The following is a 27,128-nucleotide window of genomic DNA, read 5'->3' as shown; positions in this document are numbered from 1 at the left end:
AATTAAAAATTTGTTAGTCAATTTTTTTTTATATAAGCGTTTATAGTTCAAATTTTTACGAAATCTGTAGAAAACGCGAAAATTTGCAAGTAATTTTGAAGATGAAAAATCATAAAATTGTTTGTGTTTATAACTCGGGATTAAAAATACAACACTACGTTTTCCATAAGTTTTTCTTCAAATAGCTATAAAGGAAATTTGAAGCGTCATTATAGGAAAAATGTTTTGAGCGTTTGAGTTTTAAATTTTTATGAAATCACGTAGGTAACGATAACGATTTATCCTCAAACCAGGTATTCGTATATATATGATAATATAAGATATTATGAATTATGATAACTACATGCAATGTTTTTGGAAAAATTGATTAACCATGCCTTATGTAAAATTCGTCCTAATTGAAAAATAAAATATTTGTTTCAAAATAGAATATATGACAATATTTAAATATAATATATCCTTGACTGACAAATCATCTTCGTTCAGAATCGTTTTTCGTATACAATGATACCTATCATTGCATTCAAATCTAACCTACCCTAGTCAGAGGTCCACTCCGCCACCTAATGTACAGCAGAGCGACATCCACTTACCCGCTTTTTTTTTAAACAGATATATTATATTAAAGCAGGGTACCTAGCTAAATAATTGCGATGGAGTTTTCGTTAAAGAGTTAAAAACGTTATGATTTCGCATTACATTTCCAAGGTTGCAGCTTTAGCATCTGATGCATAATATAATAATTATTTAATCATAAAAAGTATTAGAAACTAAGTAAATTATTTTTTTTTTTTAATCATTATCATTTTATTTAAAAATCATATCAATGATTTTTCCTTTATAACGGAAAAAAAATATTATTAAGAGTGGCATACTATTTTTACTATTGATTTTTTTCTACAGTAACTCTAAACATAATATAGATTAATTTGTACGATTAATCAGCTATTTGTAAGTTTTGCTTTGGTTTTAATTTTAATTTTTTGGTGACAAGATATCATACGGTTAATCAAATGTATTACTTTTTTATAAATTATAAATTTATAATTATACATCAGATTGATGACTTACTGTTGGTATAGTTTTTTGTCGTTAATTATTTTATTATTTATCAAACATTTCTAGAGAATAAATTCCTTGAAATAAATAATAATTGTTAAATTATATTAAACATAATATATAAATTATAGGTTAAAAATTACTATCAATTCTGAAATATTAGTAATCAATAATTATCACGAAAAATTGATTTAAATTTCAAATGTATACATTTCTTTTTACGTTCCTTATAAATTGAAAATGATAATGTGAATCCATTAAATTTTAGATCCATTAGGTTACGTATTTTATTGTTCAGTATTAACAATACCAATTAAGAAAAAAAAGGTATCTACGGGTTTTCACGTTTTAATTGATTGAATAAAATAATTTTATACTGATACATATATACAACATATATGCAACGAATAGTAAATTAAATTTCCATCTGTTAATAAAATCGATACATTTTTAAACTCTAAACCTATACTCATTACTTTTATAGCCATTAATCAATGATTTCTTTTCAATGAAAAAATGTGAGATAACTATAATTTATTGTAATAGGTTTTGTACCGTTAAAAGATATTTATAGGTAATTTTAATCATTAGATACCTGCATAACAAATTTTTAAAAAGTTTAATATTTTTTATAACTTTTATAATAAAAAATAAATATAATAACTATATTTAATAATATTGCCATAAATAATTATAAGACAATTTGATACCTGTAATATAAAGTTGATAAAAACAAAAACAGAAATCTAATTTACTCGAAAGTTCCAGATATAATCATTGATGCACATTGAAGATAAAATACATCCAATAATATTCATAAAAGTAATAACTTTTTATAATGAAATCATATACCGATTAGGTAGTTACTTTAAATTTATATATTATTTTAATCGATTGAATATGTGAAAATGTTTTCTTTTTTAAACGTGTATATTGTATAGAAATGTATTAAACTTTTTTTTATTAATAATAAGACAAATATATTTATAATCTGTATTAAATTAAAAATGTTGTGTAGGTATCTTCTATATAATATATACTTTAAATATGTATGCGTTCTGTATAATGTATTATAATGTACTTCATATTATATAAATTCAAATGAATGAAAAATGCAATAAACGTTTCAATAGACCCTGAAGTGTATCATGATCATTGAATATAATATTAATATGTTAACTCAATTATTTATACTTGAAATAAAAGGAATATAAATAAATTTCAATAAATTAGTTTGTGTTCAGTAGTTGAATATAACTTCATTTATACATACAACAACATATTTTTAATATTATACTTTCACATCAATAACATAGTTTTTTTTTTTTCAAAAAGTATAAATATGATAAGAATTTATTTATTAATGTTAGTAATCGTTGGCGGATTCCCTACCCCGTATATTATTTTCATGTTTAATGTTGACAAGTGCATATCAACAAAAATCAATTCATGCAGCAGACGCATAGGTTGGCTTAATATGAATAGAGAACCTTTGCGTATAACATTTAATAATACCTATGTTAGGCATATTATACTACGTTAATCAATCAATTGAAATCCTTAACCAGAGTATTTTAATAATCGTAATATTATATTCACGGGTAATGTATATTATATTATTATGATACTGTCGTTAACAACAGTTATAGGAATTCGAAATATACGTTAAACAAAGAACTAAATAATCTAAATTATGTCCGGGTAAATAATTAAAGATCAATGATCAAAATATATTGGAAACAGTAATAATATTATACTCTTATACTTAATATGCAAAGTGTATTTCCTATGTTTAATAATTATTAATATAATTTTACATAATTCTTAGTCATAGCAACATTTTTATAGATTATAGTTATATATTTTACACTTTTTTAATCATTTTTAACTTATTAATTTTTGACTGACTTCTTTCTCGCTTAATTATACATATTATTCTTATCCAGAACATTTTTTGAAGTTATTCATTACCTACAAATCGAATAACAAAAAAAAAATGTATTAAATCGTTTGTTAGTACTTATGTTTAGATGACTGGGGTAAAGTATACCTACATTTTGATGGACTCGTTTATTCAATTTTTCAAGTAAAGAGTGCTATAGACACCTTAATGTATCACCATGTATACAGTATACACATATTATACCAACTAGTATCAATAAAAATACCCTTGAAAATAATATTCAGAATTTTTTATTCAGAATGGTAAAATATTTATACTTTTTTTATAATTTTAGTTAACAGTTAATTAGTAAGTGTGTAAGAATGTTTATAATATTTAGACTGTTGATAATATCTCTTATTTTATTGAATTAAAGCTATAATCTATGCATATTCTATTTAAATTAGTAGGTTTGATAATACGCGACAAATAAAAGTAGATAGCATTAATCGTAAGATTAGAGATTAACCCAGTGGTAACACCCTAGATGTATCTCCTATAATTTAATATTAAATTAAATTTTTCAATAAAATATAAAATTTCAACAAATATTTACCAATTATCTTGAGAGGTGGACATAATATAACATGATATAACCTAAATACAACACATTTTGAATCATAATTTTTATAACATTTTCTACAACGATGTGAATTTATTCATTGTTATAATCGAAAACAATTAAACTGTACAAGAATATATGTAAGACTAATTGATATTCGTTAGAAACTTATTAAGATCTAGAAGTTGATGAATTAATCAAAATAAGGCTATATGATCGAACGAGTTAAATAGTTATTTATACCAAACATTAATTAGTTACTTACTTGCAACGCATAATTCATTATGACCCGCATCATAAATAAGCTATTTCAATTTGAATACAAGTTGTTTGAACTAATATATTTCTCAGTTTAAACTTTTACCTTAATATTTTCATTGGTTTATTTGAGATTGAATTATCAAAACAAAACAGTATAAAATGTGTACTGAAAATTAATAAATTAAAATGTGAATAATTTATCTCAATGAATATAATTATTAATTACCTATTTTTGAAGTCATTTTTATTTTATTTTTTATAAATATATAGTTAGGTATATAAGTATTGTTGTGGTTTTAAATTAAGTGTTAAATGTACGTCTAAATTAACTGCTATCAAAATATATACTTATATTTTAAATTTATTCAGATATAAAATTTTGTGTTTTATTGTCTTTATCATCTTTTATTATTATAATCAGATTATCATGATAATCAGTAATTCATAAAACAACCGGCTTTTGATGTGCATACATTATTTTACCTCTATTGACCTGTATACACAATATAATATAAACCTGAAATATGTAGAATGTGTATATATAATACCCATAAATTTAAATTTACTAAATACAAGGAATAATAAAAAATATATTGTTACGTATAGTAACACCAACAAAACATCAAGAAAAAAACATGAACTGCAGCTTTACAAAAAAAAAAAAAATGTTATATTTATTATATATATAGAACATCAATAATCATATTGACAGTATGCTTCTTAGACTAAAACAAATAATCTCTATTATCAGTTTTAAATGTAACGAAATGGAATATACCAAACAATTTCTATAATCCCCATATTGCTGTAGTTTTAAACCACGCTGGTGTCGTCAATATTCATTTATTTTTGAGAAAGTTAGGTGTATTGAATACTCAATAGCTAAAATGATTCCCCAACAATTTTTCGTTTTATATCTGATACTTGTCAACACTACATGTTTTTAGTCATAATCCAACACAACAAAATTGTTCCTCCCCCTCTTTTATTTCCCCCGCTAAAAGATAAATGCGTTAGATATTGCGACGAGTTTTTATTGGATGCGTTAAGGTTTTAAAAAATATAAGAAGAAAATTGGTCCCTTGAGAAAAAGCAATATAAGATATATATATATTATACCCAATATAAATAATAAGACGGAAATGCAATAATTGTTTCTACGACGTGTTCTTTTTTCGTGTGTTTTTTGTTATATTATTGTTCTCCGGAGAAACATGAAGCAAAATAAAATTAAACGGTACCGGGCGGTTTTTCAAATGTTTTATTATTATTATATTTTTTGTTTTCGTTTTCATCGTTCGATTCGTCATGCCTATTATACTCCTCCCCCCCCCCCCCACGAAAAACACTAATACCACTTATAACATGTATATATTATATATATAGTTAGATAGTCAGACAGTATGCCCGTTTCATTAGGCTCTAGGTCAATGCTGCAGTTAAACGGCACACAAAATAGTCTGTTGATTGCTCTACACGATGATGACTAGATAGATGATGATGAAGTTTAATGGCACATATAACGGCTATTGTGCGCTCACACACATACGCACAAATACTTGTATGTACGTCAAAATCGATTTCGTGACGTCGTAAAACAGATGAATACGCATCAGACCGTAAAGTTTGCCGCCCACTATACGCCTTTCGTTATTGGTGTTTAAGTACCCAGATGATATCTAAAACGAAGGTTTGCAAAGAACATATTATTGTCACTTCGAGTAGTAACACTTTATATTATTGTGTACATAATATGATATTATTATTTATGTCTACATTGACTGTAAACAAAAAACAAAAACACCTAAAAACATTGACCGGAAACGTTGAACCTGCTGCTGTTGTTGGATTAGAGCAGTGTTTCAGAAACATAGTTGCAATAAATGCAGATACGTATTATAAATTATAATGATGTAGTCTTATTTTGAAAAAAAAAAAACTCAGCAGTTGTATATTGAATAATACTCATAAAATATATAGTTTAATGACGACATGCCTATAATGTTTTTAAACTAGTAACACAACGTTAGTAAATCAATTCAACCTATGATAATATTTTAGTACTGGTTTTTTTTTTTTTAATACTGTAAAAATGCGGCTATACAGCTTATATTGTATTGTATTTTTAAGATGTAAAATCATTAGTTCGACCACTTCACACTGTCGTCGGCTGATTTAAAAAAATAAGAACATGGTCGTGTTATTTATTACCTAACTATATATTTACAGAATATTAGCGATATTGTAGCACGCAATAATAATAATAATCCTAATATCTGAGCCTGTCTGGAGACATCAAATGACTGCGATGACTGACAAGTAACGTGTAATATGGCCGGGTGATATTATCTATATTATGTATAGGTATAGTCGCCTGCGGACTGGTAGAAATGGTGAGAGGATAAGTATCTCGTCTGCGGGCCTAGTGGTTTACCGATCCAATTTAAGCGCCATATTATATGTATTATATGTATTATATATTATTATCATTCGCTGACTTATAGTGATTGTAGTAACATTTACACGTCCATCTACGCATATACGCATTTATTCCTGTTTTTACTCTAGTGACATTACAAGTGTGTGTATATTAATATGTATTAAATTTATGCAACGGAGCGTGAGTACGAAGGCTGCTAACATATTAATGTACTATACATATCTACGAATGTTTTAATATTAAAAATTATCATAACAAAACCACTGAGTAAACTTCTTGTAAAACATGAGTAAGTAAAAAAAAAAGCGTATCTTTAAGCACTATACATATGTGATATTACGAATAAATGCAAAGTAAATTTATTTTGTTTCAATAATTGATTTACTTGACAAGAAATGTTACATAAATGGAAATAAACAGAACAAAATAAATACAAATAATAAGAACATAATTATAATAATATTATATTATAATGGACATTTCTACGTATTTTGTAAAATTAATTTTACGTTTTATAATAATAAATAAATTATTGAAACAAAATAATTGTATATAAATTGAATTTACTTAGGTAAACTTTATTTATGCTGTCACATATTTATAGTGCTTAAAGATATTTTATTTTACTTACCCATATTTTACATGGACTTCGATAAAGTGCATTTGTTGTGATATCACCTATTGTTTGACAAAAATAAACATATATTAAATATGTCAAATAAAACACATCGTAACTATAGATAGCAAAATGTTGTCCCACTTAATGCATCAATGCCTTTTAGTGGTGTATGAGAAATTTACCGGTTGTCGTAATAACGCTATATGCAGACATCATAAATTCCATATTTCATCATAATTTCTCATAGAAGATTCCTTTTATAACATAATTATTTTCTAACCGTGTGATTTAGATGATGTTTACATAAGGACCACCTGCACAATTTTTCTGACGTTTTCCAATTTATTAGATATCCACGGAATGAATAGATAAATTAGTAATCCCGTCTGATAAAAAAAACACTAATATTTGCACGGCCATGGTAAAAATCAGAAAAAATAACTAGATACAATTGGAATGCAGTGGTGAGACGTCAGTGAATAAATAAAAAGAATTAAAGTGTATCGTATTTGGTATTTTTGTTATGGTACCTAGCTAAAGAGTTTAAATTTTAGTGTTCCCTGAATATTTACCCGTGGGTCACAACTTCCAGAATACTTGCACGTCGCTGGTAATTTTATCTTTGAAGGTCACTGATGCCAGTAGGTTATTCTTGGAAAATTGAAACTTTCATACGAAAACGACGAAGTTACAATGACCATGACGTAACGTTATCAAATCATTCGGATTAGAGATATAACTCAATTTTCGATATCGTGTACAATATAATTCTTCAGCCAATTTTCTAACAAAAATTACAATGAACTACTATAATAGTTATAATTATTAAATAGTTGGTACAGTAGTTATAATCATTATAATGCAATATACTAATATCATATCATACGGTACGGTGAATTACAAGTAAGATGTAGAAAATAAAAGAAAACAAACATTTATTACTGAATTTTCCATCCTTCTTAATGTTTGAATATATAATAATAATAATAGATAGTAAATAAATTAGTTGTATGAATTAAAAATTATTAATTGATTTTTAAAATTTAAAAAATAAATAAATAAACCTCCCTTTTACATTCATTTGTGGTCTCGTTATCCGCATTTTCGTTATCCGCGCAGGTTTGCTGGAACGTAACCTTCGAAGATAACGAGGGATTACTGTATGTCATAACTAAGGAACCACCACGAAATCACAACCTGCCCCTCAAGTCGAATAAAACAACGCAATGGATCGAACTGATATTTCATAATTTAAAATTTGTTGTATTCGTTTTTTTCATGAGCATAGAATAGGCTACAGATGCGTTTATTTTAACCCACAAGCGTAGCTGAATTGCCTATACATATCGCCGTGTGGCCAGTGTGGTATTATTCTATTGAATTAATGATTTATACGAAAATCTAACTTGAGATACAGGGAAAATGTATCAATTGGTGGGCAAAAAATTATGCTGAAAACGCAAACCGAGTATACCTTTATGTACCGAGGTTGGTTATATTATGTTATCCTAATATTTTACTACATTTGTTACAAGAAATGAAAAAAACAGTATTTTAAATTTAAAAAAAAATGTATGAGTGGACGTATAGAAGATCTATTTGGATATAACTTAAATTAAATAAAACTATTTTTTTTTTTTTTTTGTTAATTAATATAAATAAAATTAAAATGGAGAACAAGAAGTTAGGAATATTGATATAACAAAATATTTTGATCACTTGATCAGAGAGCACATTTTATAAATTGTGATTATGGTTCATAAAATATCATAAAGACGTTTGTAAAATTATTTATCCACGTTACTAATGTAAGTTAATGTAAGTATAAACACTATTTCTAACTTAGGGGAGATAGTTATAAATCATAAATGTAAGATATTTAGTTTTTTGCATCTTACATCAAATAATTTAAAACTTAATATTTTTATAATATATGTGTATAAGATAAAAATTTTAAAAAAACTAGTTCAACTTTTTTAATCCTGGTCGTCTAGTAATGCGATAGATTTAACCATAAACGGTGGAGGCTGTGGTAGGTTAGGAAGATAGAGCTTAAATCCATCACCAGTTGATAGACAAAGAAACAATAACACGATTATATTGAGTTTTTGTGTCGATCCCTTAAGATTCACCTGCCAAATTCAGGAGATCAAGGGTGGTTCGCAAAAACAGCCACAGTCATCCGAAAATCGTTGGATTCGTCAGTATCCGATCTCTAAAGCAGGCCGATTCAGATCAGTGAACACCCATAAACGTCTTCATTTTCCCAGAGTGTACGTAGCAACATCGTAACATTGTCGCTTCGGTTGAAAAGTGAATATCTAAATACCATATAGGATCGGTCGTCGCACACAACGTTTATGAAATCTAATTATCACTGATGAGCATGATCTAATATTGGATGGGCAGGATTAATTTTCTCCCACGAGTCCATAATTTAATTATATATGCTCGTGCATACAAGCATAATATACGGTGAACTTTTTAGACAGCATCTTTCATCACACCCCGCTCGAGTATCGCAAGTTTATTCACATCGAATAAACGATATTCTATGCAATATCATATAAATGCATGGTGGCACGTGAAAGACGACGTTCAGCATCGCGCGAGGACCTCAAACGCATCCGGTGTCGTTTATCAACCTTGCGGCGAAAATTCTATTCAGAGTTTATCGTAAAAACTCTCAATCCTTGGCGATGGTGGAGGCTGTTGGTGTGTTGGTCGGTGGAAGGCTGGGAAGGTGCAGACGTTGGCTTCTCGTCGCTTGCCGTCCACACATCCACCTCTGGCACATTGCGTTTTGGATAATTAATTAGTTATTGCGTTCGTAGTGGGATGAAGTAGGGTGATTCGCGGTGCAAAAACGGCAGTCACGTGTGATGATAATCCCGGGGAGGGGGAGGGGGGGTGCAACCCACTGGTTCAAGCGCACGCCTTAAAATCGATTGGAAAGAAACGCACACGACCGGAGCTGAGGGAAAACACGCGTATGCATCGGAAATTAAAACGTAGAAACTATTGCGAGTCCCTGGTAAGACGATATTATTATATATACGGCGGCCGTCGTGGGTTGTCTTCGATGGTATCTAGACTGCTATTTCCGTTCATGATAATCGTCACATCAACGACGGGGTGTATTAAGTCACGAGTACGCCTCTATCATACAACAAATTCAAAAATCTTTAAAAAAAAAAAAAAAAACGTTCAGCTTTAGGTACCTATAATCTTTTTTTTTATCGGTTACAAGCCCATTTACTATAGCCATATCCGCGAAACTGAGTTCGATGGTTTTACGTGTAGTATAGAAAAGTTGTTCTACAAAAAATCTGCAATTGTGATATCTAAATATTGTTGGTATAAGAGTAGCGGATATTACTACGAATTTCAATATTTTACAAATAATTTGATTTTTGAAATACGAGTATTATCCAACGAAGAGATTGCGGCAGTATAAAACGAGAACATTTAGAACGTTGCATTTTTTTAGGATTAGGTTCATTGAATACTTTATGAAAAACATTATAAAATCAACTTGGAAATATTCTTCTGATTCTCTTGACATTACGTTATTATGCTTAAATAATGCACGTTGTACTCGTATCTAACTATTTTTTTTTCAACACATGTAGTAGATTAACTCCTCTCAGCCTCCCAAATTTTTTTTTGGAAATTCAAATACTATAATCATAATATATCTTAACTGTGTTCTTTAGTTTATTGTAATTTATTATAAAATTAAAATCAGAATTTTTAAATATAAACTAAATATTTTTATTCTTATAAAAATTTATAACAAATTATTATTTTTAAATGTTTTTTCACTTGCGGTAAATATAATTTCAATAGTATAAAAAACCCCCTTAAGAAGACAAATATTTGTTTGCTTATGTTTGCTAAAATACTGTGATTTTACTTAAATAATACATTTTTATTGTTTGTTCAACAGTTGAAATTTTGTTATCAAGACTTATTATTATTGTTTTGAAAAGTGTGAATTAAATGTTTTACGTCAATGGAATTTTTATTATAATGATTCAAACTGAAAAATATAACTTTCACAGGTAGATGTATAATATTTATTATTATTTAATACGGCATTCGAAGTATAGAGGAAAAATATTTTCTAAATTGAAATATGATCTGGCTCAGGGCGTTTTAAAAAATATGTTTGTTAAAATATGAATTTCTTCGAATGTCCGAAAGTTAAATTACTTTTTAAAAAAAACCAAAATAAAAAACTTTTTTCTTCGAGACTTATTGTATAAAATTACTATAACATCAACCAACAAGATGCAAATTTGTATTTAGATTTTAGTTTATTAAGTAAAATATAGGTATACAATTTGTTGAACGTTGTAATAATTCTCAGTTTTTAATTTTTATAACAATTAAAAATTATTGGTAGCTATATAGACTATTTTAAATAAATGTGTCTCGATTTATCAAAGAATCAACAATCTATTTTTAAAAATCATAACTTAATTTTTATTAAATTAAATTAAACTTTTAAAATAGGTAAAAATATTATAATATTATTGATTTTTAAATCGTCATAGTATAATTTTGATATTAAATACAGTATCTATTTACTTTTACTCTCAAATAACATTTAAATCTTTAATTTTTCTAAGATCAATTAAATTTTCTAAAATTGTCTTAGAAATTATGATTATGTCTTAAATAATAAATGTTGTTATTTAGAGTACCTGTACTTAATATAAATAATTGTTATGTTGGCTTTATAATTATTAATTACATCGATTAGATGTTATATAAAATATGTTTTTTCCAAATATTGATATAATTGCCTATATTAAAAATCATCAAACGATATAAATTGAGGTAAATACTAAATGTGTAACCATTTTTCTGCACTATTTCTTTCTTTTATCGTCTAAATTTACGACTAAATTATCACTTAAAATATGGTTGTCCATATATTATAACCAAATTACAATATAATCAAACGAGATTTGTGTTCTGATATAACTTATGAAAATCCACTCAATAATATATGTATACAACATATAATATAATATACAAAATCATTGTAATTTGTAAGCTCACCATAAATATGATTAATTTACTTAAAAATAAAAAATAAAGAATCAAAAGCATAACACACTATGTTAATACGTTTATAGTGTTTATACAGTTTTCTGGCTTGTTTATTATAGGAATGTACCTACAGCTGTTTCATAGAACAAGATCTTCCTTTCCAAATGATCTCAAATATAATAGTTAAGCCTTAATATTAATTGGTAGACGTTTTTTTGAAACCTTCATTCATCGTCCGCATATACATATTTGAAAAACAAACATACCAAAAATAATTCTAGTTTAATGATATGTTAATAGCACGATTTCTCTTAAAAATGCCTTAATAAATACTGCTTTACAGATCTACCTTCTGTATCTCCGACCATTCAAACATTTCTATACACAGAAATAATTACAAAGCCTTTATATAGCATATCATAAACATCTCACTTCGTTCAAAACTCAATATAAATAAATTTGCTGAAACTATGAAAATAGTCTATAGAATATATATTATCTACTCTAAACTAATTTCTCGCGAAACCCTTCTTATTACTCGACTGGTATATCAAATACGCACTACTTTGTAATCCTAAAAGGCGATTATAACGGAACTGGTCCGTGGATGGTGTCACAATCGTGAAACTTTCTACTCAAGCAATTCACCTCCACGTCATTGTATTATAATAATATTGTTCACTAATTTACATAATGTATTAAATTTTGAATAGATTGTAATCATTATTATTATTATTATTATTTGTGAGATAAAGATGTACAACAAAATAAACAATCCAAGAGCATCGAAACGTTCGAAACTATTACCAAAATTTTAAATGTCATAAATAAGTCTCAATAGTATACAATATTTGTATTGTACTATTTATACCACTAGTATAAATTACTTTATATTAATGTGAAAATTGAGTTTTAGTTATTTTTTCTTATTATTCTGATTTATTTGTAGTCAACTTATATACGTCTTAATTCAATCAAATTATACTATTGAATACACTCTCGAAATGTTTTTATGTTGTTGAGTGAAGGTTACTAGTTTTATAAAGCTTAATAATGTTTCTATATTTTTATTTATATCAAGTATAGTATGTTATTATTGTTATGCCATCATAAAAATATGAAGGCATATTAAAATTATGACTTTTTTATTGAGTCACAAAATTTTCAATAATTTATAAATTTTATGTATATTGTATTTGAAACTACAAAAATAATTAATAATAATTAGTTATTTTAGAATTAAGTGAATAAAGATTGGGATTATATTAAACATTTTACAATTAGGTAGTTGTAATAGTTTTCAGCTACTTACGTGATATTATATATTTATAATATGATGAATAAAATATTTTATATAACTTATATTAATATGTAATTATATATTGCAATAAATAATTTATAAGCTTTAATGCAATTCAGTGATTTTTTAATTACAATTGTCGTGTTATACAATGACTATTAGATTTAATTTACAGCTAACTTCAACTTGTGATAATACAGTTTGTTTAAAACAATAAGTAACATGTTTTTTTTATAAAAATAACTCGTATAAACCGCCTGTAAACTTGATTTATTTCAAAATGAGTATTAATTTTCGTTATTGGATACTGTGATTGTAAAATATATACCCACATTTGTTCATAAATTACTATAAACACTTTTCTGAGTAAGGTAGTTACATAATTTTATTATGTTAATTTTCTTTATATTTCTGTAAAGATACATGATCGGTTTAATAGATGTTCGATAAGTCAAGATTTACTGACAAAAATGAGTTACCTATATAATTTAATGTATCCAAATTCATGGCGGTGAAAATATATTGAGCTATTCCTTTTTTTATTAATAATTTTAAACAATATTTCAAATTATCAATCAATATTAAATATATGAGCGAGCTTATTTTTATAATAACTAATCAGAAACAGTTTGATGTTAAAAAAAAAAAAAAAAAAAAAAATGTTTTATTATTTCAGTACTTAAAATAATATGCTACAATCATATTTTATTTTTGAATAATAACCAAAATATGAAAACCAATCAGAATTCTTAATAATATTATTATATATAGCGCCAAACTTAGTGGTTGATAATATTAAAACGGCAGATGAATGTGACTACTATTTTATAATAATATGATTCATCGCATAAACATTATTTTAGTCAATTACTTATTCAACAAGTGTTGTTCACCTTTTAATTTTCATGTGTTTATTATTCGCACTACGCGACTTTTGTAATTTTATAATTATTTTCCTTCTATTGATTTACTTGTCATATGATTGTTCTGCCGATCGGCTTGTGATCGTGCACCATTTTTGTCTTTACTAACCCTATCGCGTAAGATATTGAATTGCAGAGAAATTACATTAAACTGTTATATACATTGCCCATCACAAACGATTGCTGTTATTTTTTTTGTGGCATTAGAGAGCCTCGCATCATCACCATATTATTGAAAATTTACTAGTCCATCAGTTCCTATTTTATTACTAATTTATTACAGTCTACTCTTTCATCTTCCGTCTAAAGGCTAAAGAACAACAGATAATCAGACACGCGGTGCGTAACGTATCAGCCGTCGTTGGCACACACACACACACATACACGTCGTACGTACGTGCCGTGCCGGCGTTACATGTGCAGCCGTTCAACCCGCACAATCATAATTTTAAAATGCCTGGAAACACAATGACCAAAAGTGATACATTAATACATATTTACAAACATATTAAAAAACCCAAGCAATCAACCAAAGTTTTTTGTATTGTTTTTTATCAATTGGTAATGGTCATTGAAATAATGAAACATATAATGATAACATATGTGATACCATAAGTGATAACCGATTACACAACAGTCCTATTATCAGAGATTCAATGTGCTATCATTTACATGCTTATATTAAATTCGATGAACATAAATGTTTAACAATGATTGATACACAGGGATTTTGATGAATACATAATGGAAATGTGATGTGAAATTTTCAACTAAACCAAATGGGACTGAGTACTCTGTATTTCGGATCAACTTTTGTCGTCAGATTTAAAACACGACTTTACAGCATTAAATACATAACCCTTGAGGTACGGTTGTTATCGTAGAAATTAATTTTGAAAACGAAATAATTTTAGTCAAGGCTTTAGTACGTAAATGTAAAATCATAATAATACAAAATAAGTCGCAGGTAATAATGACGTGGAAACCAAAATGTATACATAGTTACCATTATAATTATATTATATCTACCAATTTTATATTACCTACTGCAGGAATATTATTAATATCGTAGACCGTATATATGGTTATAGTGTAACTTATATGTCGCTGGGTATATGATATACGGAAGGTATGGTGTTTGACGGTACACCACTCGCTTCACCTCTTATATAATATATAGTACATACAATGTGTATTATTATTATTACTATTACATGACACGTCATGTAACTATATAAGTTTATATATATTATATATTATGTTCGATTCAAATGGATGCTGTTGTGTGTGACACAATAACGATAGTAAGCATATTATACGGTAACATGGAGGAATAGTTTGCTGTAGGTACGATAAGACGTTTCGATAACCGATGGCTGGTAATGATTTTGTTTTGTTGAGTGAACAATTACGGTCATCGTATTTTCACTAGAATAGTGTGAGTCCTAGAGGTAAGTAACATAGTATACGTGGAAAAGAAAACAACAAACGAGTGTCCACAATGAGTCATCAAGTCCCAAAAAACGCATAACTGCAGTAAAGTGCCATCATACTTTCAGGATCAATGAATAACCCCCTCAAGTTCACCTTAGAATTAGCAAACGTTATGTTTGTTTTTTTTCAAAACAGTCATCCGAAGTCTAAATTTTTTAACCATAAATTAATATATTACAGTTTTCAGACAATCGTTTTCTTTTTTTTATAATCATGACGGTAACCAAATACTGAGTTGATCTATATGATACTTCATCAAGAGAACACCCCGCTAGCGATCGTACAGGACGTTAGCCTTAGATGAACTTAACAATATTTTTGAACAACGTCGACCAGCTCGACCAAATGTATAACGTAAACAATAAAATACAAATGAGTTGATTTACAAATCACAACCTACTAGTATAATAATATTATATAGTATAATGAAAACCTAGTATATATGAAAAAAAAAAGCAAAAGTAAAATAATTCTCCAAAATACTGGCCCATGTATAGGTGCACAAGTTGTAGGACATTAAAATGTGTTTAAATCATATATATTTCCCTGAATTCCTATTGATTTATGTAGGTACACTGACGCGTTTTATGGGACAAATGAGAGGTATTCTAGTGTTTGGATCTCATTGCGTTTTAAAACAGTACCTATATAATATTATAATATACCTATTGCAGATAGCCCGTCGAGTGGATTCCTACTCTCCACGCGTCAAGGGGCTAAAAAAAAATTACGACTTCGAAATGAAACACGCCATTGAATGTTTAATGCTCGACGCGACAGTGGCACATATGCCATCGAATTGTAGTTCGCTTATATAGTACAGTATTATTATTATTATTATTATAATATCGTGAAGGTACAGCGAGGTAGGTAATATATAAATGTTATCACACCTACAACTCAAGTTCACTGAACGCGGGAAAACGCTAGTCAAACGGCTGTAAATCACATTGGTAGGCAATGTGAATCTAAGTCTTTTACATGTGCATAAAAACAACTACTACGACAACTATGACTGCGTTGCCGTCGCGCTGCGTCCGCGAAAGAGCTGGTCAACATACTCCCAGAGGAACCCATTTCTGCGCCGGGTCGTGTACGGAAATTTCCGTAGCGAGGGTTTTATTTTTCGTTTCATTTCGTTTTTGTTTTGTTTTGTTTTTTTTTTTTATTCCATGTCCTGACAATTGTTAGAAAGGGAAATGGCCGTGCGACCAGGTCGCGTCCCAGTGGCATAGATCACTCGCCTGATGTCCCTGGAGTGCGAATAAAAACTGATATGTGTTTTAGGTACGAAGACTACGACAAAAAAAACAAGCACAACGACGACCATTAGGGAATTATTCTGATTTAGGGAATCTAAATCAGAATTTTTCCACGGATTTGATTCCGAAAACGAAACAAAAATTCAGTTATACAATGATGTGGGTCGTCGTATAAATACTCTCACCTGCATCACGCACGTTGCACTGGTGGTATTGTGAGCCCTGAAACCTATATAAAGGTAAATATTTCGTGCATGTAAATTCAAATATATATTTTTAATATATGCCTTAAATTGCTAAAAATATTTCAAATTTTCAACATTTACATTCAACAGATAAATGGATACCAGATATTAATGAAATACGTATAATCCCCATTAATTATTAATACCTTACCTTAATTTTTTATGTTGCGAAATAAACATACGTGATACCAGAAAAAATATTTATTTTTTTTTAATTTTTTTTTTTATTTAGAAATACGCCTCAACAAAGAAAGAAAAAATATTTATTCCTATTAACAAAACCAATATATCAGAATATCGGGGTACCACATTAATATGCTTTCGATTTATAGTATTCCAATTTTTAAATAATATAGCTGCATATGTCTTAATTTTATATAATTGACTGCATATTATTTAATAGTTTTATTAAAATAAATTACATACCTATTTCTGTTATTAATTATCTAATTTTTATTATAAATACCTTATTGTAAATTTTATAGTATTTTATAAAGGTTTTTATTTTACTAAAGATACATTGAAACTAACAAAAATCAATTTTTTCTGCAATAACTATAACATGTTTTAATAGCACTGTGTAGTTATTATGGCCTTATGGTACAAAGACCTATAATATATTTGTATGTATAGCTGTAGAAAACATAGCATATAATTAATGTAATGAGTGTTTTTTTTAAACAATACATTTTTAAATGTACTTAGAAACCTACTAACCAATTTTTATATTTTTCTGATAACTGTTATGTAACTAATAAGTTATAACGAATTAAAAATTTTATTAGAATATTTTAATAATTATTATTTTTTATTTTTGGAGTAACTGTGTATTTTATTGTTTTATCTTCTTTAAATTCTGATACCAAGTAATTACTATGTTCATTTTTTTTTTTTTTTTATTTATTAAATTAGTAATAATATTTTAAAAACACATTACTGAGTCATGTTACTGTACTATAAGATAATAATCTTGTGCATTTTAAACTTTCGAGTACTGTGAAAAAACGCGTTCATTTAAATCCAATTTAGTACATTATCGTATTTTACATTAAACTTATACATAGATTATATTTATATTGTATAAATTATGGGATACTTAATGTGCTGGCTATATTTGTACAGATCAATAACGAATTACGATCTAGTGCATTATATGAATCGTTTGGTTGAACCGCCTTATCGCTGAGTGCGTTATATAACTATTTATTGTTTGGATATAACACTATTATGTTGACCGTTAACAATTTAACATTAATATTGATGCGGAATAAAACGCCATAGATTAATTATTATTATTAATACCGGTCGCCGTGTTTGGATGCCAGCGATTATCGAAGGCGACAAGGCACCTGCTCCCAAAATTAATGTCGACGAAAATCTGAAAACGTACTAAATCCAATACATGGAAAACATATTATTTACTCAACTGTGGGCCTACGTGTATTATTCATGTGCCCATCATAACGCATTCGGTTTGTTGTTAACGCGAATATATACCCACGCGACGGTGGGATGTAGATCTCGGGTGGTGTTGTTTTCACACAGTTTTCGAGAGAAAAGTTGACACTTTGAACCCGAGAATGTTTTTTTTATGGATTAAAAGCATGGATAAAAAACCGGGTAAAAAAAAACAATGCGTGTTCTGAATTCGAAATCGAGGACTGGTGTTGCCATTGCAGACACTGTCACTATCCGCCGGGAGTAAATTATTTTCCATTACAAATAATCCCTTTGCACTTTCATCCGCGGTAAATCGGTTACTCGGCATATAATAGCTCTCCAGGGTGAGTATATTATTATTACATACTCTTATGTTTTGTTTTATAACATTACCACCCCCCCTCACTTTTTCAGTCATCATTCCTCTTGAGGCGCCGCCACCACCGCACAATTCAAAAGATAACATGGCTGATGTTTTTTCAAGGTAGGTAGGTACCTACGTTCATTCTTCGCATTTGCATTGCAACTATACTACGACGACGACGACGACGACGACGACGATAATGATGATCGCTCAAAGTCGTGTTGATAAATTATAAAACCGCAGAAGGAGATAAACGAAAACGCGATAAAACGTACATACAATTTTCAAATTAAAACGTTCAAAATTGTATTATGGCAGTGTGCCTGACGGGTTGTGTGTTCCGTTCCTTCGGGAATCCGTACTTGCGCTAAATGCGATTTTCTCATTATCGTCACGGCAAACAAGAAACAAACATGCGCACGTTTATATAAAATGATACTTGGCGTTATTTTGATTCGTTGTAAATGGTGTCTCGGGACACTTAGGTTTATGCATAGCTTTAGTTTATCACAATTTTCTCGGGACGCATCTTGAATATTTTACACTCGCACTTGTTTTTGTAGTTCATCTAAATATAATAGGTATCTACTATTAAATTGGATCTTTTGTTTCTCTAAAATATAACTATAAATAACTAACAAATAATAGATGCAATGTAAGATACGATACTATAATTCTTGTTCTTACGGTTTTTATGTTACTTTGTGTTCAAGTTCTGCACTTCTTCATATATAAATTTCCGTTTAAATTCAAGTTTAAATACGCATATTATTCTGTTATAATTTATGAAAGCATACACAGAAAATCATAATCAAACAAACATTTTATAAATTAACATTGTGATTCATCAAGCATACTCATCCCCATTTTTCCTCTTATAATGAATGTATTAAAATTCTGACTTCTGAATTTATTAAATATACTTTAAAATAATATTTTAAAATTCTTGGAATTACTTGTACTATTTAAGAAGTTTTGTAATTATACACTTATGTTTCTCAAATTTGAACACTGTTCACTGTAAATGAGTAAATTTCCCGTTTAATAATTACTTACAGTCAATAAATTAACAAAATAAGTTATCATTTGAAAACAAAAGGTTGTATCTCAACTAGACAAAAAATATAGGTTTTAAGTACTTGTTCATCAATGAGGCTCTTATTGAACAGTTAGCCCCAATGACTCGTACCTAAGTTCGGATCGTAACACTTTGTCAAATAACAACGAACTCTAATTATTGATAATAATAATAATATAATATCAAGTACTAATTGATCTCACCAATAATAATAATATAATAATTCTAAATCAATTACGGGTGGACGTCTCCACAATAAATACTAATATAAAACACAAATTGATAAATTATAATATTATAAATAATGCCGTAACTAGGTCACGGGGACACGTACGAACAACAATAATAACAATAGAAAATAATATGATAATACGACCGTGATATGATAATGGTATGGTATCACTACTCCTCCGTTCGGTCGACCGGTCACCGTGATGTTGGTTAGCGACAAGTACAGTTATTACATTCGTTCGACGATGACAGCGTAGCGGGTCGGGGCAGCATGTACCAGTGTCCCATACGACACGACGTCGAATTAAAGGACACAACTCCTAATACATACCGCGAGCTCAATACTGACCAGAACGTCCAACGACAATAATATATTCACCTTACGTATATAAGAATAATAAGGTGTAAAATGCGGTTATGTATGTGGCACCGAAAGAAGAACCGACGACAGTTGATGCACGACGGTGTAGGCACCGATCGCTCTCGGACGTGAGCAAAACACGTGCTTGTCCGAACGGCGAACAAACTCCTTTTTCGCACGGTATAATGTCTGTCCGGACGACCGCCGAATTTAGTCGAGCCAACCAAATGGACAACACAGCGTCGCCACAATAGCCGCCAACAATGCACGGAATCGAGATGCCGAGAAAACAGCACAACACGGCACTACGGCGACGCGGCACACAAAAACGCCGAGCGTACGTTAAAGGCACGACAACACGGACGCCGGACGCACAACAGACGGCGTAGACCGGACTCCGGACGTAAGCACGGACACCATCGGCGTCCGTCGGTTGGCTTCGCCGGTGGCATAACGCGTACCTGTCAACCGCCGATATCGGCTTAATCGCGGAATGGGTACGTCGTTATGTTATCGCGGGAATAGCCCGGTATACGAGTCGCGAACATGCTCCCCCTTGGCATACGGAGACGTATGACAACTTCAGCGGATCGATGATGAATGTTGAGTGTCAGGAATATACGCAGAACAAAAAAAAAAAAAAAAAAAAATATAAACATACATAGTAATAATAAATACATAATAACAAATTACCGGCTATGGCGATAGAGGTGCGAAGCAGTATACAATTTAATGACCGGGGTCCATAGATACAACTAAAGAATAATAAAATAGTACCCCTTTATGTTTTAGGTCAAACGCTGATACCTCCCTCGCCGAAGTACGAGCCAATGGAACCCCTGTGTAGAGCCCCATCAATGTTTAAAACGTGGCATGTAGCTTACCATAAAGTAGTAAGGAATAAATAAATAAATAGGAATATTATAAATGAACAGGGTGAGGAAATAAATAACAGTATAAATATTTTTTTTTTTACGCGGTAGGCAACTTAACTACCTTCACGACTGGACGTGTTAATATGCCTGTTGACGTCCGAAGGCGGACTACGCGCACGACACCGTCAGCGCCGGTTACTGCCTCTATTACACGGGCCATAGGCCACGCTAAGGGTGGTGACTGTGGATCCTTCACAATGACTATGTCATTTACAACCAGATTAGGAGCATCAACCGTCCATCGTCCCCTCGTCTGCAAGGTTTGCAGGTACTCATCCCTCCAACGGCGCCAAAAGGCTTGGGCGCACTGATTGATTAACTTCCAACGGTTCTTTAGCGAACGTTGGGAGGGCGCGATGTGTTCCTCAGGCACTGCAAGCAACGGCTGACCTATAAGAAAATGTCCTGGCGATAAATAATCTACCTCGCTAGGATCGGTAGAACTGGGGATGAGCGGCCGAGAATTCAATATGGCCTCTACCCGGCACAATATGGTGTTGAATTCTTCCAGCGTGAAGGTGTGCTCCCCCATGATTCGGACCAACAAAGACTTTGCCGATTTGACAGCCGCTTCCCACAAGCCACCAAAATGTGGTGCGCCTGGAGGGTTGAAGTGCCAAACGGATTTTATAGCTGCAGACAGTCGACTTTGGTTGTCGGGATGATTAACTAGCTTCTTAAGTTGAGCTGCAGCGCCGACGAAATTAGTTCCGCAGTCCGAATAAATGTCCACAGGAAGGCCGCGACGAGCGACAAAACGATTCAATGCGGCAATGAAAGCGTCGGTGGACAGATCGGATACGACCTCGAGGTGTACCGCCTTCACTACGAAACATACAAAAACCGCTACATATACCTTGTATTTACGAGCCTTCCGGAGGCGATGCTCCTTCATCATTAACGGTCCTGCGTAGTCAATCCCTACACGGGAGAAAGGGCGACATTCAGTTACGCGGGATCGTGGTAAATCGGCCATGATCGGCTGGGGGTTACTGGCTGACAGTCTCACACAACGGGTACAGTGACTGATGACTGTACGGATCAGAGTGCCCAGTGACATGATCCAGAATTGACGTCCCAGAAGAGCTGTCATGACTCGGGGACCGCCGTGGCCGGTAAGATCATGCCAGTGACGTACTAAAAGCAAAGATAAATGGGACGACTTCGCCAACAGAACTGGGTGTCGTTGTTCGTTCGATATTTCCGCGTTGGATAGTCGACCACCAACACGGATTATACCATTGTCGTCAAGGTAAGGTCGGAGTCGGGCAACATGCCGAGTTGATATTGGTTTCGAACAGTTCAATTCATGATGAAGTTGGCTGAAGAAAGAATGTTGGGAAAATCTGACGATTAACAATGACGCCGCATCAAACTCATTGCGCGTGAGATAACATTCAAAACCTGGCTGGCGGCGACAACGAGCAATAAAACGTCGAACCTGTGCGACAACGCGGATCATGTGCACGTACGACGAGAAACGAGAGTACCATTCCGGTTCGGCTTCGGCGAGTAAAACAGCGGGGATCTCCACCTTGGCCTCAGGGAGCTGATCTGGCTCAATAGCAGGAATACTGACAACCCATTCAGCTGTGGGTGACTTAAGGAACGTGGGACCTTTCCAAAACAATACATGGTCCACTAAATCAGAAGGTGACAACCCTCTCGAAGCACAATCAGCTGGATTATTTTCTGAGGATATGTGGTGCCACTGACAATCCGTCAACAGCGATTGGACTTGATGAATCCTATTTGACACAAAAATCTTGAATGTGACGTGACGTACGGTCAACCAATTGAGCACGATTGTGGAGTCTGACCAAGCATGAGTTTCAACGACTTCTACCTCTGCACTTAGTGTCTCCTTGATACGAGACATCCACTTCGCCAGCAGGACTGCGCCGCATAGCTCCAACCGTGGGATTGTTGACGTAGCCATTGGGGCCAATTTGGTCTTAGAACCCAATAATGACACAAAGGGGGTACCAGACGAATCTTCAGAGCGGATATAAACGACAGCTACGTATCCACGCTCGGACGCGTCGCAGAAACCGCATAGTATAACACGAATACCCGAGCGCGTGTTAACAAAGCGCGGAATACATACCTTTTTTAATAATGGCAACTCGGAAACAAACTGTTGCCAAACTTCATTGACCGAAATTGGTAATGGTTCGTCCCATGAGACGTTAGCCTTCCATACCAGCTTCATTAAATGTTTCGCAAAGAATACGACAGGTGATAAAAGGCCTAAAGGATCAAATATACGGGCTATCAAGGACAACATCCCTCTTTTTGTAGCAACAATCTTCTCGTCCAGAAATCCATAACCAAATGAATCGTCGCGTGGACACCAACGGAGACCCAATACCTTGACACCGTCACCCTCGTCAAATGGCAACTTACCGCTGACTCTGTCCTCCGGAGACACGTTATTTAGGACCGATTGAGTATTGCTGGACCACTTCTTAAGTTCCAATCCAGCTCGGCCAAGGACGGTGATCAACGCAGACTGCAACTCTACCGCGGCATCTTCAGAATCGGCGCCGATGCATATGTCGTCTACATATGTGTGAAACAACAGTGCCTTGCGAACAGACGGGAAGTCCGCACAGTCGGAATGCGCAATTTGATGTAATACACGAATGGCGAGGTACGGAGCGCAATTTACACCATATGTAACCGTGTTGAGCTGGTATTCTTGCAGCTGATCGTGTGAGGACGCACGCCAAAGAATGTGTTGGTATTTACGCTGTTCCGGAGCAATCAGAATTTGTCGGTACATTTTGCAAATATCTGTTGTGAAAACATACCTCAACAAACGGAACAAGAGCAACACGTCCACAACGTCACGTTGCAACTTTGGACCAGGTAATAGACAATTATTCAATGACACACCACTGAAAGCCCGAGCGGAAGCATCAAACACTACACGAATTTTCGGGTCCGTTTCTGACGGTCGGTACACAGCATGATGCGGTATAAAGTACGCTCCGGGACTAGACGCGAGTGACATGTGCCCTAATGAGCTGTACTCGGACATGAATTGAGTGTACAGTTCACGGAGTCGGCTGTCAGCTGACAGCTTTCTCTCCAAATACTCAAACCGCTTGAGCGCGACAGTCCGGGATCCACGGAACACCTCGTCGTTTGCAGGTTGTCGAAAGGGAAGAGGAACTGTAAAACGGCCGGAACTGGAACGAATGCACCCAGCACGAAACATTGATTCACATTGACCTTCCTCAGTGAATACTTCAGGTGCTACCTCGGGCTCTTCAACCCTCCAAAATTTGTCGAGTAACGATTCGACAGAAGTGTTTAACATTGATATGGGACATGAATGTGGTGATCCCGAAGTAGTATATGGAACAGGTCCAATGATGATCCACCCAAAGACGGAACCAAACGCGACTGGCAACGTCTCACCAACAGACACACGTTTGCCATCTAAGACCTGGGCAAATATGTCTGCACCTAACAACAGGTCAATTGTACCTGGAGTTGTAAATGAAGGATCAGCTAGCGCTAGATGTCGGTATTTCTCTGATAGAGTGTGAGACAATGGTTGACGTGGCATATTTGCCGTGATTGTCGAAAACACCCACGCTTTAACAGGGAACACGGGTTCCTCAGAATACCGAGGCTGCACATTACACTCCACGATACCAAGAGTATCTGGAACCGACGCACCGGACAACCCTGTGACCGGCGCCGTCCATCGCGATACATGCAATCCAAGACGAGACGTGCATGATGACGTAATAGCGCTTATTTGAGACGCAGAGTCAATTAGAGCCCGAACAGTATGCAAGATACCTCCTTGGTCACGAACCTGCACGAGAGCTGTACCCAGTAACACAGAATGAGAATCGAGCTGTCCAACACAAGACGTCGACGCGGACGATGACCTTGTCTGATCAGCCACAGGAACGTTGTCTTCATTCTTGGCAGTTGCGGCGACTTCATCAGTATGGACCAGTGTATGGTGTTTGCGTGAGCACTGAGAACACACTATTGATGACTTACAGTTAGGGCTCCAGTGACCCTCCGCCAAGCATCGAAAGCATAACTTGTGTTCTCGGGCCCATTTTGACCGAGCGTCGTTAGACCACCTTTTAAATTTGTTGCATAACGGTAACGCATGTTTGCCCTTATCACAGCACATGCATTTGGACTTCGATGACGGCGGTGGTGCTGCATTAACAAATGACGACTGCGGAGGTTTTTCTAATTTTCGGAGACTCCTTTTTTCGTGGCGAGGCTGACCCGAAGATCGCGATGACGATTGAACTGACTTTGGCACTTGAAGATCCTGGACTCGTTCGAGGATAGATACACGCGACTTGACAAAGGCGAAAAGTTCATGAACTGTAGGGAATTCAGACGTCACCTGAGTTTCGAACAACGTCCTGGATGAAGCAGGTAAGCAGCGCGAGGCTAACGAAAACAATATGAAGTCACCGAGATTTGGTATGGACAGTGACTCGAGCACAGAAACACTCTCACAAAAGGCGAGCATAAAACGGTTGAGCTCTGATAGAGATTCGGTAGTAGCTGGTGGCGTGGTCAACAACACTTCCACCACGGATCCAGCAAGCAAACGGGGCTTATCAAAACGAGATTCCAAACTCGACCAAATTAATTTATAAGTATGACCTGATGGCGGTATGCTCCTAATCGCATCCGCCGCAGCTCCCTTCAAGCACCCTAAGAGATGATGCAGCTTATCAATATTGGGGAGTGTCGTACGATCGACCATATCTAAGAATGTGTCACGAAAAGAAGGCCACTGAAAAATGTCACCATCAAAACTGGGTAGGGGAATTTCAGGCAAACGCGTACGCGAGACCTGACCTGACTTGGTTGCAGTCGGCGGAACGTCTAAAACGTTGGCATGATGTTTATCTGAGCTCGTACCACCTTGGTCCGAGGCTACTGACGCACGGGATTCACTGCGCACAGATGTGTTACTAGAACAATGCTCCGACTCACGATATCGTTTCGCGACAGATCGGCAAAACGTGACTATCTCGCGCATCTCGGTACCTAATTCCACCTTGTACTCAGATGAGCGATTGAGAGCGAATAAATGCTCAAGGATCGCCTCATCGTCCACCTCAAACTTTGCCCACAAGCTGTCCAGGTCCTCAACTGCTTCTAATAAATGCGGTGACGCTTCAGGATCCTTCATACTCCGCTCTGCAAGAGTCATGATTGAGCGCAAACGGTTGATAGTCACATTACGTTTCATAACATCCCGCTCCATCACGCGTTGTATACGGTTCATCTCGTCATTGTCAAGTGACATCGTGACGAATATTCAAATTATAGAAACGGGCAGATAATAACACGGAGAAGCGACAATACGCAAGTAAAATAATACAAATTAATTGAAGCAAATGTTGTATCAAAATATTAAAATGTAATAACGCGCTACCGCCAATAATTTGTACGGTTAATAACAACTATGAAGGCCTGTAATAAATTATAATAATAAACAATTCACAACGACAACAAGTCCTGAACTATTGAAATTAAATTTAATAATTAA

The 27,128-nt window shown here is 32.9% G+C and overlaps 1 protein-coding gene across 1 annotated transcript; it reads right to left on the bottom strand.

Annotated features, from left to right (window-relative positions):
* Positions 1 to 21,614: 21,614 nt before the first annotated feature.
* LOC149055811 (uncharacterized) lies at positions 21,615 to 26,885 on the bottom strand. The gene has a single exon (XM_089226951.1). The coding sequence runs from the start codon at positions 26,883 to 26,885 to the stop codon at positions 21,615 to 21,617; it is 5,271 nt and encodes a 1,756-aa protein (XP_089083077.1).
* Positions 26,886 to 27,128: the final 243 nt, after the last annotated feature.

The sequence above is a fragment of the Diuraphis noxia genome, unplaced genomic scaffold (genome assembly GCF_037042655.1).
Source record: "Diuraphis noxia isolate RWA-SAM2 unplaced genomic scaffold, SU_Dnox_SAM2 contig0004, whole genome shotgun sequence".
Lineage (NCBI taxonomy): Eukaryota > Metazoa > Arthropoda > Insecta > Hemiptera > Aphididae > Diuraphis > Diuraphis noxia.
Note: the sequence above shows the minus strand (reverse complement) of the source record. Positions and strands in the feature narration are given on the sequence as shown.